We start from the raw sequence: 16,091 nt of genomic DNA, 5'->3' as shown, positions 1-16,091 counted from the left end.
AATCTTTGTATAATTCCGAGGTAAAAACCTAAACAGGTTTCCCTATCTTGAAATTTGACTAATTAATATTTTTCTTCCTGCCAAAACTTTTCCATGAGAATAAGTTGATACCTTAAAGTATAGCTTATACTTGCAAGCTGATTGTGAATTTTCAATGACAGCCTTGCAAAAAAGCTGTTTAAAGGGAGGCAAGTCCAAATTGAATTTTAATACATTCTTGCAGTTGTATTCTGCCAAGATGTCTCAGTGTGCAAAAATTAACCTTTAGCCTGCTGGCGGCAAGTGATTCTGCCTTTGCGATCAGTGCAGACCAAGATCAGCCTGCACATCCATGCAGACTGATCATAATCTGCACTCTTCACTATTCAGTTAATAAATTTTCAGTGACCACCCCTTTGAATAATAAGTGGTACTGCCAAAACCAGCCCATGTAAGAAATTTAGCAGGGTAAAGGTTAAATTATATATCTTATGTACAGTATTTGTATTATTTTTCAGATCTTTGCCTGCATGATGAAGCTTCTTTTAAGGTAGTTCTGCATGTTCAGATCTAAAAGACTAAATGTTTTCCACAATGAAGACCTGGATTAAACCCAGACTTTTTAAAACTTCGAAGTAAACTTGGTAAAAAAAAAAAAAAGGTTGGATTGTGCGCTTGACTTTTCTCCTAGACTGATAGGAAAAACTTGGACATTGTACAAGTTTTCATAGTGGGAGCCTACAGGAAAATCACAATTTCAATGACAATTTTGCAAATGATTTTTTTTGAAAATGTAGATTTTAACGACACTTATAAATGGTGTCATCAAACATGCAGAACTACCTGAAAGTCACAGAAGTCAATATAACTGTATGTGACTATATATTTGTTAACTAGTTAGTTTACATATTTTACCTGAACAGAAAATATGTCACTCTTTATCCATGCTCTTTCATGAAAAATATCTTTGATACTGAAAAAAAGCGTAACATTTCATAAGAATCAACCATTTTCTAATATCTAATATTTTTATTTGCATCAGTTTCTATGAAAAATATTTTGGTACAGAAAATGAACAAATTATGTTGTTAAAAGTACATCAGTTTTGTATTAAAATTAACACATGCTCTCAGAATCTTTATATTTATATTTTCTTTATTTTATATTAAATTTAACAAATATAAAAGCTGCTTGTAACAAACATATTGTCCTAAAATATGAAGTATGAAGCTTCCTGTGATCTTTGTCTCAATAACCCTAAATTTAATAATGACTGACTGTTCAATGTCAAACCATCTCCAGTAACTAACAGTAGTTTGTTTTCCGTCTCCTAGTCATTGACCTAGATATTTGGCCTACAGGCCCTAAAACAGCAATTCCTACTGAACGCTGTTAATCATCATATAAAGTCTGACAGTCAGAGAGATGAATGATAGATACAAAGTTTGACTGCCATGAGCAGAAATTTGAAGTTTGACAACAAGTTTGACAACAATAGACCCAGATACGAAGTTTGACTGCCATGAGCAGAAATATGAAGTTTGACAACAACAGACCCAGATACGAAGTTTGACTGCCATGAGCAGAAATATGAAGTTTGACAACAATAGACCCAGATACGAAGTTTGACTGCCATGAGCAGAAATATGAAGTTTGACAACAATAGACCCAGATACGAAGTTTGACTGCCATTTGCAGAAATATGAAGTTTGACAATAATAGACCCAGATATAGTTTGACATGAAATTTGACACCCTTAGACAAAAATATGAAGTCTTACAGTCACACACAGGTATGTAGTTTGAAAGTCTTTGGCAAGGATATGAAGTCTGACAGCCAAAGGCACAGATATGAAGTCTGACGGTCACAGGCACAGATATGAAGTCTGACAGCCATTGGAAAAAATATGAAGTTTGACAGCCACTGGCACAGATATAAAGTTTGACAGCCATGGGCACAGAAAAACATGTATAAATGTATTAAAAATTATAACATATATAATATAAATAGATACCTGACCCCAAGTCCAGCCATGAGTTTTGTAAGGTCAGCAATACCTCCAGGTCTGTCACTAACAGTTACAACAAACCTAACCAGTCTACCATCTACAGCTAAACCTCTCTCTATCACACGCCCCAGAGCTGTGGTATCTATGTTACCTCCACATGCTGCTATCACAACCCTGTCATAACAATTATCTCATTATTAGTCTGAACACAGGGTTGTCAATAACTTTTTGTTGAACAGGCTGAAATAGAAAAGTAGGCAGCCAGCTAGGGGGTTCGGTGGCATCCCCCCCCCCACCCCCCCGGGAAAATTTTGAAATTCAGCGCTTCATTTCCAATGCATTTTTAAATACAATATACCCTTATTTTCACATTTTTATGAGCTCACCTGGTAAATTTGGAGATAATAATAAAAATGAGTGTACATGTTCATGAATGCATTTTTCAAGTCCTGAAATGCGAATATCTAACTTGTCACCACACTTCAACTCTTTATTGTACTTCTTTGCAAAATCATTATTGCACTACTGTATATCTAAATTAAAAACTCTACTGAGAATTAAACCTGTACTCATATTTCTTTTGTGGGGAACAAGATTCCCCAGATTTTTAGAATTTGGCATGACAAAAAATGTCACTGTTAGAACCATCAAAACAAAATGTAGAGAGTTAGAAATAATACAAGTTTAGGCATAGAAAATTAACTGTTTGATTCTCATCCCCGCCTATCCGTATCCAAAACCCCTAGCCTCGATTTTTTATTGATCAAAATCCAGATATCCAAAATTGAATGTCCGGATACTGTTACACTTTCGTAGACATTGACCAAATCTCCAGTTTAAAGGATACGTTTGACTAATTATGATGGTGCAAAGACCGTTCAACAGCATTTGACATTATCTGATATAAAAATGTATCAAAAAACGGCCGGCTGATACCGTGACAACTACTGAACTTACGATTTCAAAAACTTAAAGAAAATGGTAAAAGCCAATATATTTTCTGATCTAAATTTGATTGTGACTAATATTTTTTATAGAAATTAAATATCTGTCTCAGCTGTCACACATTATAATCAACATCTGGCTTTGTTATATAATGCAATAAACAGCACTCGACAGGGGTAAATAGGTGTGAAAATATCCGAAAATTGTTGTTTACAGATTAGTTATAAGCGATGTTGGATTATTAAATATGAAGGAGCTTGTGGGTAATTTCTTTGTTTTGTTTTTTGTTGCCTTTTCTTTTAAATCGGGACCGTCACTCATGATTTCAAAATTCTTGGAAAATATCGCGGATGTCCCATCACTCTTTCTTCCGAAGTTTTTGCTACAAAATATAACTTTGACACTACGATAACTGATGAATAAATATTCATGTAGATCTCTAATATTAATTCAGTCCGTGAAACATGATTTTCATCTCTTTCACGTTTGCTTGGTTTTCGTCAGTCATGACGTACGTATATCATCATTTGTAAAGGCAGAGCTTAAATAGTTTTGCCGATAAAATACGTCACGCGTTCTACATCCAAAGCTGTCACTGGTTTATCGCGTGTTTTAACTCAGTTAAAGATCGACAGGCACGTGGCAGTGTATGAAATACACTATGACATGTCGCTCGGCAATTAAGATTGAACATCGCCCGTGATGACACGCTGTGTATTATGAACGTAAACGGCCGCGGGTAATATCGATTTTTAGACTGGATGGAGAGTTCTCTATACAAATAATATTTTCGTGACATTATCGTGAAAAAAAACTTTAAATATACTATGGTCGGCGGGTTAAGGTTTTTAGGCCCAATTTTTCTTTCTTTTTTCTTTTTGCTAATTTGAACCGGCCCAAATGCCATTTGAACCGTCCATTTCGGCCGGCGGTCGGTTCTTATTGACAACCCTGTGAACATATTATTTTACATTAAATGCACAGAACACATTTACAACTTTACTATCCCTGATGATTATGCTTGCTGAATTTCAAACCAGAGCTCTCATACTTTATAACAAGAGCTGTACGTAACACAGCCATTGCTCAACTATTTGAATTGTAGTCCCAGAAACAGGAATATTACCATAAATGTTTAAATATCTATAGAGTTTCAATCCAGTATCTTGCATGCAAAACTTTAACCAGGATTTTTAAGTCCAAAAGGGAGCATAATTTGGCCAAAATGCATGTCAGAGCTATGGGACTTGACCCAGTGAGGTTGGTAATTGAGCTAGAAAAAGTAAGTTTCAAAACTATATGCCTTTAAATGATAGCTATATGTACTTGCATGCAAAACTTAAACCAAGGCGTGACACCGATGCCAATGCCAGGGTGAGTAGAAAAGCTTGGACTATTCTTTGAACAGTTGAGCCAAGGTGTTCACATGGTAAGTCCTCTCTCATATAAATACGTGCTTAGTTGCAAAAAGTTAAAGACAATGTCAGTCGAGTGGACACTGCCAATTTCTGCACAAATAATCACACTTTACTTGTTTGCTTATCCTAAAATTAGAAATTGATATACCGCTGAGTTTGAAACAAGCTTGACATTTTGTTATACCAATAAAAATATTGTCCTCAAGGCAATATTCACAATGGGCCTCTATGTAACAAGAGCACCGCCTTGCGGGTGCTGACGCTCATCTGATTTTTTTTGTATAATAGAAATATTGTCCTACCCATGATTTTCTAAGTCTAAAAAGGGCCATCACTCTTGCAAAAAGCAGGATAGAGTTATGTTTCTTGATGTACAGTGTCCACTTATGATGGTGAAAAACTGTTGCAAGTTTTTAAGTAATAGCTTTGATAGTTTATGAGAAAACTTGACTTAAACATAATATTCAACCAAGAAAATGATTTTTCTAAGTCCAAAAGGGGCAATAATTATTGCAAAAAGCAGGATGGAGTTATGTTGCTTGCTGTACAGGGTCAGCTTATGATGGTAAACAAGAGCTGCAAGTTTTAAAGCAATAGCTTTGATAGTTTAAGAGAAAAAGTTGACCTAAACATAAAACTTAACCAAGAAATCAGATATTTTCTAAGTCCAAAAGGGGCCATAAATCTTGAAAAAAGCAGGATGGAGTTATGTTTCTTGCTGTACAGGGTCAGCTTATGATGGTGAACAAGTGTTGCAAGTTTTAAAGCAATAGCTTTGATAGTTTAGGATAAAAGCTGACCTAAACATAAAACTTAACCGAGAAAACTGATTTTCTAAGTCCAAAAGGGGCAATAATTCTTTCAAAAAGCAAGATGGAGTTATGTTTCTTGATGTACAGGGTCAACTTATGATGGTGAACAAGTATTCCAAGTTTCAAAGCAATAGCTTTGATAGTTTAGGAGAAAAGTTGACCTAAACATAAAACTTAACCAAGAAATCTGATATTTTCTAAGTACAAAAGGGGCCATAAATCTTGCAAAAAGCAAGATGGAGTTATGTTTCTTGCTATACAGGGTCAGCTTATGATGGTGAACAAGTATTCCAAGTTTCAAAGCAATAGCTTTGATAGTTTAGGAGAAAAGCTGACCTAAACATAAAACTTAACCAGGCAACGCCGACGCAGACGCCGACGCCGACAACCGCTCAAGTGATGACAATAACTCATCATTTTTTTTCAAAAAATCAGATGAGCTAAAAATCAAACATTTAATGACCTTTTCACATATAGAAAAACTCCACATTGCAGATTTAAATGAAATATTAGATTTACCTACTTTCAATCATATGGCCAAATACAAAGTATAGGTCTGTGTACTATATTTTTTTTATTTTGGCAAATACCAATTGGAGTCCTTACACTGCTGCTTAATTCATGCTATTACTTCTATTTTTTTTACATCAAAACCTATCTATTGTCAAAATGACACAGCCATTACACTTATTGTAAAAATGAATTTCGAATAACTATAGCCCTGACTATTTAACACTTACTACGAAGGATATTTATAACAGATTCCCTTCCACATTTTTCTAGCGATATAACGGTTACCAGGCTTTACATAGGTTTTCTTGATTAATGATAAAACATGTTATACTGTCACTTCCGGCTACCTAAAATTTCAGAACTGACAAGATAAATATTCATATATCATTACATTCAATAGTCCATGTAAAAACTGAAAATAAGTTTTCACCAATCAAATCAAAATTAAAGCAACTCACTTTTTTCCCTGCAGTTCTGGCACAAGTCCCTCAACAACAGCAGCCAAACCAGTAGCACCAGCACCCTCTACAACAGCTTTCTCTAACTCCAACAGTCGCAATATTGACAAGGCTATATTTTCTTCTCTGCAAGTTGAAATAATTAAACCAAATATTCTAGTATAATTGGATTATTATAACTGTAGCTTGACCTGCAATGTTGCATTTGGTTCGAGTGGATTTTACAACGTCCAGATCAAATGAGGTACTTGCATCAAGCCTGATCAAGGCGGGCAAAATCCAAGAGACGAATGCATTACTGCAGATCAAGTTACTGTTTTCTTGCATAGCGGACTGGCATTTTCGATGATTTTACCCATGCCAGCAAAGCCCATCTGGCACCCCTCATGCCAGGTGACTCTCATGCTGTTAATGACAACTAGCGATTCATGTATCGATTATATATTATGTAAACTATGAAAAAATCAGGTACCTTGATAGTTTCTCTTCGTTCCTTATAGTATCTTTCTCGATTTAAAATACCTTACTTTATGGTAAGAACCTACCTTTAGGCTACAGACGATAAAACTAAAGTGGGACGTTGTTACTGTGCGTCACTAAAATGTTTACTGCTTACGGACCTTAATTTCCCAATGCTTTGTGTACATACTCTACCATAAAAAAAAAGAGTGCTACAAAAAAGTATTTCTATTTGGTTTAATTATTCTATTATTTGTAAAATACAGTATGTAGGAGAAATAATCTGTCATAATAAAAAGCTTAAGATATATATAAGATATGCAAGAAAAAATATCAGACATGTGTTTACAAATCGGATAGAAATATCCATCCCTCAACCACCTGCGCATGGGCAGCATGCCTCATTACCGCCCAATGAGCAGATGCCCTCGGGACGGATATTTCTATCCAAATTAATGGTTTCCCCCTAATAAATACTTACTCTACCCATTTTCAAAAAAAAAAATTAGGTTAATTTATACCAGCACTACTGCTGATTGCGAAATTTATTCATTAAAAGGTAGATTTATGGTCTATATTTTTGACGGTCTTATGCCCACTTTAGCAAAATATACAGTAATTTAACTCTTCCACATGGTCGATTTGCTACATCATGGTCTCTGACATTAAATCATTTCCTGTTCACCTTATCCAAAGGAGTTTGAGGCAAAATTTGCCCACTGCTCATCTACTTGGTTTCCTGAAAGTCATTGACTCTACAAAAGCTTTCTACTCATGCCTGAAAAGGCACTCAGAAGACATACTTAATCTTGCATTAAATGCTATAATATTGCCATTTGACATGCTGCAGGGGTGTAAAATTCCACTCGCCCGCTCGTATTGGCGAGTTAAAGTCTGAGTAGGACGAGTGGACCTCGCTGTATACTCGACCGATCAAGCGAGTGGTTTTTTTACGTCCTTACTTTACCAGAATTAAGAAATTACAACTCCAAAAGGTCAACAAACTTTGCGATGGTTCAGTCGCTACCTGGATTGACTGGAATTTACCCGCGAATCATAAAGATATCAAAACGTCATGCCGGTAATTTTCCATTCCACAAACACGTGCGACCTATCGTATTAAATATCTAATTTACATCGTCACGTACACAAATCAAAGCGCTCAAAGCGCTGATGGTGGCTGCTAATCAATGTTTAAAATATTACAAAGAAAGCGACAACTGAGGAACTGTTAATATAAACCATAAGAACTTTTTTTTTGCATTTTTTTAATATTCGGCTTTGGTTTCAAAATTAATCCTTTTTCACTGCCAGTCATTGTTTACATACACACTGATTCAGTCTTTAACGAATAGTTTTGATCCTTTTTGATTATTTGTGACGAAAACTACAACATAAATTGCATCGAAGATGTTTTACTATGAATAAATAATATAAGCTTTTTCTCCAAATCATTCAGCTTTTAAGATTTCTTTTTAAAGCTTTTGGGCAGTGTCTGTCATGAATTATTATACACACTGATTTAGTTCGTATTAGATAGCTGTGGTTTTCATGAGACTTTTGTGAAAGAAAACAACACAAACATGCACCACAAATGCACCTCAGAATGTCAGTTCTGCAGCCAGTGTATTTTAGAGGTGCATTAATTATCACTCCATCTGTTATACTCAAAAGTTCGCTAGACATATCAGCAGGCTTCGCAAAAATGCTGGACATTAAGTCAGACAAACTTACAACTTTAGTCAGACCGAGAAAAAAGTCGAAAATATGTAACTGGCGGAACGAAACCGTTTTAATTTTTATACATATATTTGTATCCAGATATATTGAGACGCACCATGAGAAAACCAGCGTAGTGCGTTTGCGACCAGCATGGATCCAGACCAGCCTGTGCATCCGCGCAGTCTGGTCAGAATCCATGCTATTAGCTTTCGAAGCCTATTGCAACTAGAGAAACCGTTAGCAAACAGCAAGGTTCCTGACCAGAGTGATGTGCGGATCCGCAGTTTGATCTGGGTCCATGCTGGTCACAAATGCACTATGTTGTTTTTCTCATGGTGGGACTCGTATGAATTTAGCTGAAGTGAGCAGAATCTGTCTTGAAACAATTCAATCTTTAAGTTGGTCAAATCTGTTATCCGACGACTTGCTACAGTCTGACAGATTGCCATTTCAACAAGAGCTGTCCGTAAGACAGCCAAGCTCGACTATTCGAAATATTGTCCCAGAAGCAGGAAAATATTACCCAAAAAGGTTAAATATCAAAAGAGTTTTAAGTTCAAAAGGGGGCATAATTTGACCAAAATGCATATCAGTTATGGGACTTGCTGCTATCAACTAGTTTTATAACCCGAAGGCACATGTGAAGTTTCAGTTCAATATCTGCATTAGTTTTGGAGATAGAAACTCGCATGTAAAACTTAACCAGTATTTTCAAAGTCCAAAAGGGGGCATAATTTGCCCAAAATACATGCCAGAGTTATGGGACTTGACCCAGTGAGGTTGGTAATTGATCTAGAAAAAGAAAAAATAAGTTTCAAATCTATATGCCTTTTAGTAATTGCTGTATGTACTTGCACGCAAAACTTTAACCAGAATTTTCTAAGTCCAAAAAGGGGAATAATTTGCTCAAAATACATGTAAGAGTTATGGAACTTGATCCAGTGAGGTTAGTAATTGATCTAGAAAAAGAAAAAATAAGTTTCAAATCTATATGCCTTTTAGTAATAGCTGTATGTACTTGCACGCAAAACTTTAACCAGAATTTGCTAAGTCCAAAAGGGGGCATAATCTGGCCAAAATGAACGTCAGAGTTATGGGACTTGCTGTTATCAACTAGTTTTATAACCCCGAAGACACATGTGAAGTTTCAAATCAATATCTGCATTAGTTTTGGAGATAGTAACTTGCATGTAAAACTTTAACCAAAATTTTCTAAGTCTAAAAGGGGGCATAATTTACTCAAAATACATGTCAGAGTTATGGGACTTGACCCAGTGAGGTTGGTAATTGATCTAGAAAAAGAAAAAATAAGTTTCAAATCTATATGCCTTTTAGGAATAGCTGTATGTACTTTCACGCAAAACTTTAACTAGAATTTTCTAAGTCCAAAAGGGGGCATAATTTGGCCAAAATGAAGGTCAGAGTTATGGGACTTGCTGCTATCAACTAGTTTTATAACCCCGAAGACACATGTGAAGTTTCAAATCAATATCTGCATTAGTTTTGGAGATAGTAACTTGCATGTAAAACTTTAACCAAAATTTTCTAAGTCCAAAAGGGGGCATAATTTGCTCAAAATACATGTCAGAGTTATGGGACTTGACCCAGAGAGGTTGGTAATTGACCTAGAAAAAGAAAAAATAAGTTTCAAAGCTATATGCCTATAATTGATGGCTGTATGTACTTGCATGCAAAAACTTAACCAAGGTGTGACGCCGACGCCGACGCCAGGGTGAGTAGAATAGCTAGACTATTCTTCGAATAGTCGAGCTAAAAAGGCGAGTATTAGTATCATCGCTGCGCCCACTTTCATGGGCTTACAAGTTGATGGAATCGTGATACAGTAGCACCACTTAGTCAAATCGAGCTTGCAACACTTCTCAGCTTGGGCGACCTGTGGGTTTCCACGTTGATAATTCATGTTTTGTCAGACGAAATTATACCGAATACATGTGTATCTATGCATACATATAGTATCTTATATTGTACATTTGCTGAAGGAAGAGTATCAGTGAGGGAATATTATTTAGAAAACATACATGTCTTTGATTCTCACGGCAGGTCAAATTGCAAACAATATCGAATGAATTTTAACTGAATGTTCTTTAATTTTTGCTCACTCTAGTATTGCTAAGCATGTTTTAGTATATTTTGTTCTTGATATAACGATGAACTGTACATGTTCAAGTTATATCAATAAAGTATTGTCCTGTTCATAAATCATCTCACTAAATTTGCGCTAGTGCCTGAGGAAATCCATATCACTGCTGATTATCGATTTTCTATAAATAGCTTAATTAACATGTGGTCATATTTTTGCGTGCTTAAAACGAAAACGAGACAATGCAGTCGAAAATTCAGTAACATTCTTAGATCACTAGGGTTGCACTGATATAATTATCTTACAATTTGATAGCTATAACGATTATTTAAGTTTGTTCTGACATATTTGAAAAGTGTTACAACTTGCTGGAAAAGCTATCAGAGGTACAAACTGGTACTGTCAATGGACCGGAAATGTTTGGAAACGTTTCAATTGAAATTCCGTTTCTATTTTTAGCCGCTAGCAGAAGTCATTGTTCTTTATCAAATAAAGCCTTAAATTTCGGGAGTTATACATTTGACACTGCGGTTAGGAAGCATTTTTGAATTGTCAGTCTGGATTCCCAGGCTAGGTTTCTATATATATAAGCTACCTTTTCTACGTTATAAGCTACGTGACCTCTGGGGCAGTACTATGCAATAGCTAATCAATATCATCGCTCCAGTTCACGTGACACGAGGTCATCGTTTATTCACGTGACCATAAATTTGCATATTTGTATTCATACACGTGGTTGTTTTAATTAAAACTTTGACTTCAGTTTGTATTGATTTTAGTCGCCGAATTTTACATTAAAAATGGTATTAAGGCATATATTGTAGCTTTGCATATTCTGCACGTTGTGTAGATAATTGTTTACCTGGAAAGCTTGAAACTATTTTTGGTTGTGTTGTTAGGATGGTCTTAAGAACTGACAAGATTTCTCAAACGGAGTATTCTTTTTGACACTGGTGGCAGCAGTCACCAAAAACGTGCGTAGTGCATTCATTATTTAACATTTTCGCTTCAAGTTTTCAACACCTCTTGAGAAATAATACTATTTGAATTCTATAATGATTTTAATAAGCTATTGACAGAAATGTAGGCAAAATTCTATAAAAACGGTCGAATTTTCATATAAACATTTGTAAAAATTCAAACAGCCCGATCTTAGTTACTTATTTTTTTCTAAAAGTAAATAAATGATGAATACTTTGGGCATAAATTTATTAAGACTTTTGACCAGAAAGAACAAAAAAACAGAATAAAAAAATCTTAAATAATGAAAAAGCGGCAGCAATTACAATACATGGAGTAAAACGATTTTTGGCAAACAGATTTCTGTTAGTGTGGCAGAATAGGTTACCTGACCTCGTGAACGTAAATAGAAATGCGATTTTAAAATAAAGCAATGTGATGTCATTGCGGTTTTTAATAAGTTCTAAATGAATCTGTGTACATGTATTTTTTTGACCAACAATTTAAAAAAAATTGTTGTCAAACAATAATGTAAATTCCTCGAGGGCAAATAGGTCACAAAGGTAGGATATCCACTATAGTAACTATCGTTTGAGACATTTACCTTTTATACGGGATATAGCACATTCGCTTTTGATAACAAATTAAAGAAGAAATATTTTAATGATTTCTATTTCTCAGCAATTTTAAGAACCGATGCGGTACGATCAGACAGTGATGTGTCACATGGCGCGAAAACATGACGTAATGCCATGACAATCTCGAGCAAAAATACCGCTTTCATCTCCACTTCAGATGTCAAGATACTGACTCTTTGAGGGGTGTAAATTGATCATGAAAACAAGGTCAATTACTTAGTTTATCAACTGAATAATTACCGATAATCTTTAACGTTTTTTTTCCCTCCCTTTCAACACGGGTGGATGGACGATGATTATTGTGTCCAAATTTTTTAGACACTTTCAAAATAAATATTTTTCGGGAAATAAGACTATTGTACATAATACTCCTTTCATAAAAGTGACAGTATTAAAAGTGTCAATTATTAGGGCGAGTGGCTGTTCACTAAGGGCGAGTAAATATTACTGGCTACTAGTCCTGCAGGGCGAGTGGTGTGAAAATTTTTTTCACACCCCTGATGCTGTGTTAATCTGAAAGAGAACCAATGAAAATTTAATATAAAATGTTTAGTACTTACTGAACAATCAGCATCTTATCTATCAAACCTTTGGCAGTTGCAAATGCATTTACACCTACAGTTGGTACAGCAAGACCTGAAAATATACAAGGTTATTTGCTTCGAAATAGAAACTGCAGCCATCCACATCATGTGACATGTAACAAACTTCAACAGAGTAATTTTTCTGGAGTTGATTATTTCCAAGATAAACTTGCTGAGCCAAACAATTGCTCCACTCCAACAAAATGTTGGTAACCCTTAAATCTTCCTTGACCCGACTGCACTTTCAATTTTATTATGGCATATCACATATTTCTTTGTTTTTCATGTTGATTTGCAAGCTGTTATACATAGCCATATATGAATTTTGACTGATAAGCCTCACTTTTCATGATACATATAATAATTTTAACAGCCAATGTTTCTAAGGGTCACCTCAGTGCTATTTAAGTGTATTTACACTGAACGTGTGAAAACACAAACAGTATAATATACAACAGATTGTTGGTCTCCCATGGGAGACCAACAATCTGTTGTCTTAACTGGTCAAATAGTCCAAGCACTTGAAGCGGTCAAACAGTATAAATTGGAAAGTGTTAATTTACAGGGTTGCCACTTAGTTGAGAAAATGAAATTCCCTGACTTTTCCCTGACTAAACCCTACTTTTCACTGACCAATACCACTCTTCCACCATATTTTTTCTGCCTCCTCCTCCCCTACAGCCATCCAATCCACCCTTTTAAGGGTTGCAAAGCCTTTCATTCTTCAAAATTTCAAAGGTAACATAAAAATGAAATTGATTCAAACACATTTACATTATGTTTATACACAATTACACCAAAATGTGTTTGGAAATAGTTATAAATACTGCTTGAAGACTGCCATAGTCACTGAACATTTTGAACATTGACCCAGAATTTCATTTTTCTCTGACATTCCTAAAATTTAATTTTTCACTGACCATTATCAAAATTTCCCTGACAATTCACTGACCTTGAAAAAAAATCATTTTTCCCTGACTTTTCAAGGTAAGTGGCAACCCTTGTTAAAACAGTACATCTCAAATGGGTCAACTTTTATTTTGCTTTGTTTGTTCTAAAAATTGCTTCCAAATGAAATATGTATTGATTCAATTTCCCATACTGTGAAAACCTACAGTTCAGATAATTAGGATTTTATGACATTTTGCAAGTTCCTAAATTTTCAGCTTTTTTCACATGGTTTTTAACCACGATATACATATTTTTATAAATAGTCAAGTTTACTGAAGTACATCATAAAGCCAGATTTGATAAGCTAAGTTTACTGGACAGTCATACTAAGCGAACTCCATAAAATCTTGAACTTAAGATTCATATTTATAGATCCCAGACGATGTTAAGTAAATATTAGTAACCAGCAAAACTATATCGAAAAATAAAATGACCAAACTATTATCTTGTGCACTGTCCATTACTACTGACCTTTTATATCAATTTTTATATAACCAAATAGAATACATAATATCTAGCACATTCTCAACTCCTGATCTTATCATCATTTTTCTACCTATTCCAACACACTGAAATACTTTGAAAATGCACACATTTTTGAGGCTCAGGCACATATAAATAAATTGTCCGATTACAAAGTAATTTTAAATGTGACCCTGAACTTTAAGGTAGAGTTCTGAATTTAGTGACGTATCGTCTTGTTATGGTGGTCATTTGTGCAAAGTTATTCTAAAATTTCAACATAACAAAAACAGACAGATGCACAAATGCACACTCATGGACTGGGGCAAGACTATGTGCACCAAAATCTTAATTAAACTTATAAACCGGAAACCACCTTGACCTTGACCCCATGGCATTGAAATGACAGTTTTTATTACAAAAAAGGTAGGCCTAGAACAGGATTTAAACCATGACCCATCTGTTCAACATTACAAAATGTACAACAGACCAATGTTCTACTGACCACTCTACAGACATGGAGTTTTCCAAGTATGCAGATTAATTAAGTTATGCTAACCTCAAACTCTAGACCCTATCCTCCCCATGTACAATCTCAATCTTGGTTTTTCTATAGGCTGCCTATAGGCCAAGTTCAATTTCAGAACATCAATGAACACTGAAGTTACTGAGTGATCCTAATGACCTCACATGCAATCCAAACTCCATCTTAATACAAGCTACCAATATTCCAAGTTTCACTGCAATTTCTCACTTCTTACGGAAACCAAAAGTTGCCTGCAGGCCTGCCCAACGACATTGCCAATGTAATAACCAGTTTTTTGAAAAACTTGGTAAATAATCTTGTACACATGAAAAATTAAACATGTAACAGTTTATTTACATAACTGGGCAAATAAGTCATCCCTATATACCCTTAATAGGCACTGGCAAGAACAACAGGGATTATTTTAACCACTGCATTCTGCTGACCTGCTCCACAAATCAGATTAAACTAGTACATTAATGAATTTTTTATCATTCTGAGTCTTTCATTTTCACCATGTGTATTCCCAGATGAACAACAACATGTAACTGTGCGTTTCTTCTTTATAAAATCTATCACAACTAAGTGCGACTTGTAGTGCTATGTCTTCACATAAATTTTGTCAAAATTATACTTCCTTCTGAGTTATGTTAAATATGTATTTTCAAAGCATTTCAGTGTAAAATAAAACAAGAGCACCGCAATGCGGAGCAATATATGCCCAAAGATACGACCTTTGACCCCTAAGTGTGACCTTGACCTTGAAGCGAGCCATCTGAAACATGCGCTCTGCACGTCATCTCGATGTGGTGAACATTTGTGCCAAGTTTCTTTAGAATCCTTAAAGCAGTTCAAGCGTTACAGAGCAGACACAAAACAAATGCCAACTGTCTAATTTTTAGAACTTTTCATGGGTGGGGATGACAGGTTACTGAGAAACAATATCTAGTAATACAAGAAGCTTAAACTAAAAATTCTGGATGGGATGTGTGAGGGGTAGTGGGACAAGATAGATAGCCAGATAAACAGATGTAAAATCTACATTTCTGTATACTCCCTTAAACTTCAAACCATAGTAACAAAATCTAATCAAGAAAAACAAAAGAAAAAGGAGCTTGCAACCTTAATTTTTGTATTGTATTACAAAATGTCTAAGAAGAACTGGGAGATAATTTTATCAAAATGATATAAAGAGTAATAAAACTTAGGTCCTACTTTCAAAGAATTATGACGGCAAAGGTAAGTGTAAAACACCACTGACATATGACTTACAGATACTGACAAATTAACTCACTGGCAACTGTAAACAGAAAAAACTTGGCTAAGTACAAAAAGGGGGCATAACTTCATCAAAACGATACCAAGAGTTATGGAACCCATGCCATTTAGACGTTATTATCATGGTTAAAGCAGATGTGCAGTTTAATTCAGTTGTAATGAGTAATTATGAGATATAAGCTAGCAGAGATTCAGGTGTCTACACATGCCAATACTAGGGGTATAGCTATTGTGACATTCATCACAATAAGCTTAAAGCATGTGTTATCCCTACAGA

At 35.1% G+C, this 16,091-nt stretch overlaps 1 protein-coding gene across 4 annotated transcripts in view; it reads right to left on the bottom strand.

Annotated features, from left to right (window-relative positions):
• LOC123525071 (L-threonine ammonia-lyase-like) overlaps positions 1 to 16,091 on the bottom strand; it is a 52,782-nt gene that overhangs the window by 1,794 nt on the left and 34,897 nt on the right. For all 4 annotated transcript variants that reach the window (XM_045303788.2, XM_053538203.1, XM_053538202.1 and 1 more), the window contains exons 10-13: positions 12,574 to 12,649; positions 6,134 to 6,259; positions 1,994 to 2,161; positions 895 to 952 (exon numbers count right to left, since the gene is read on the bottom strand). In XM_045303788.2, coding sequence (XP_045159723.2) covers positions 895 to 952; positions 1,994 to 2,161; positions 6,134 to 6,259; positions 12,574 to 12,649 — 428 coding nt within the window. The remainder of the gene's footprint in view (positions 1 to 894; positions 953 to 1,993; positions 2,162 to 6,133; positions 6,260 to 12,573; positions 12,650 to 16,091) is intronic.

The sequence above is a fragment of the Mercenaria mercenaria genome, chromosome 3 (assembly GCF_021730395.1).
Source record: "Mercenaria mercenaria strain notata chromosome 3, MADL_Memer_1, whole genome shotgun sequence".
In the NCBI taxonomy this organism is placed as follows: Eukaryota; Metazoa; Mollusca; class Bivalvia; order Venerida; family Veneridae; genus Mercenaria; species Mercenaria mercenaria.
This window is presented reverse-complemented; position numbering and strand designations above follow the sequence as displayed.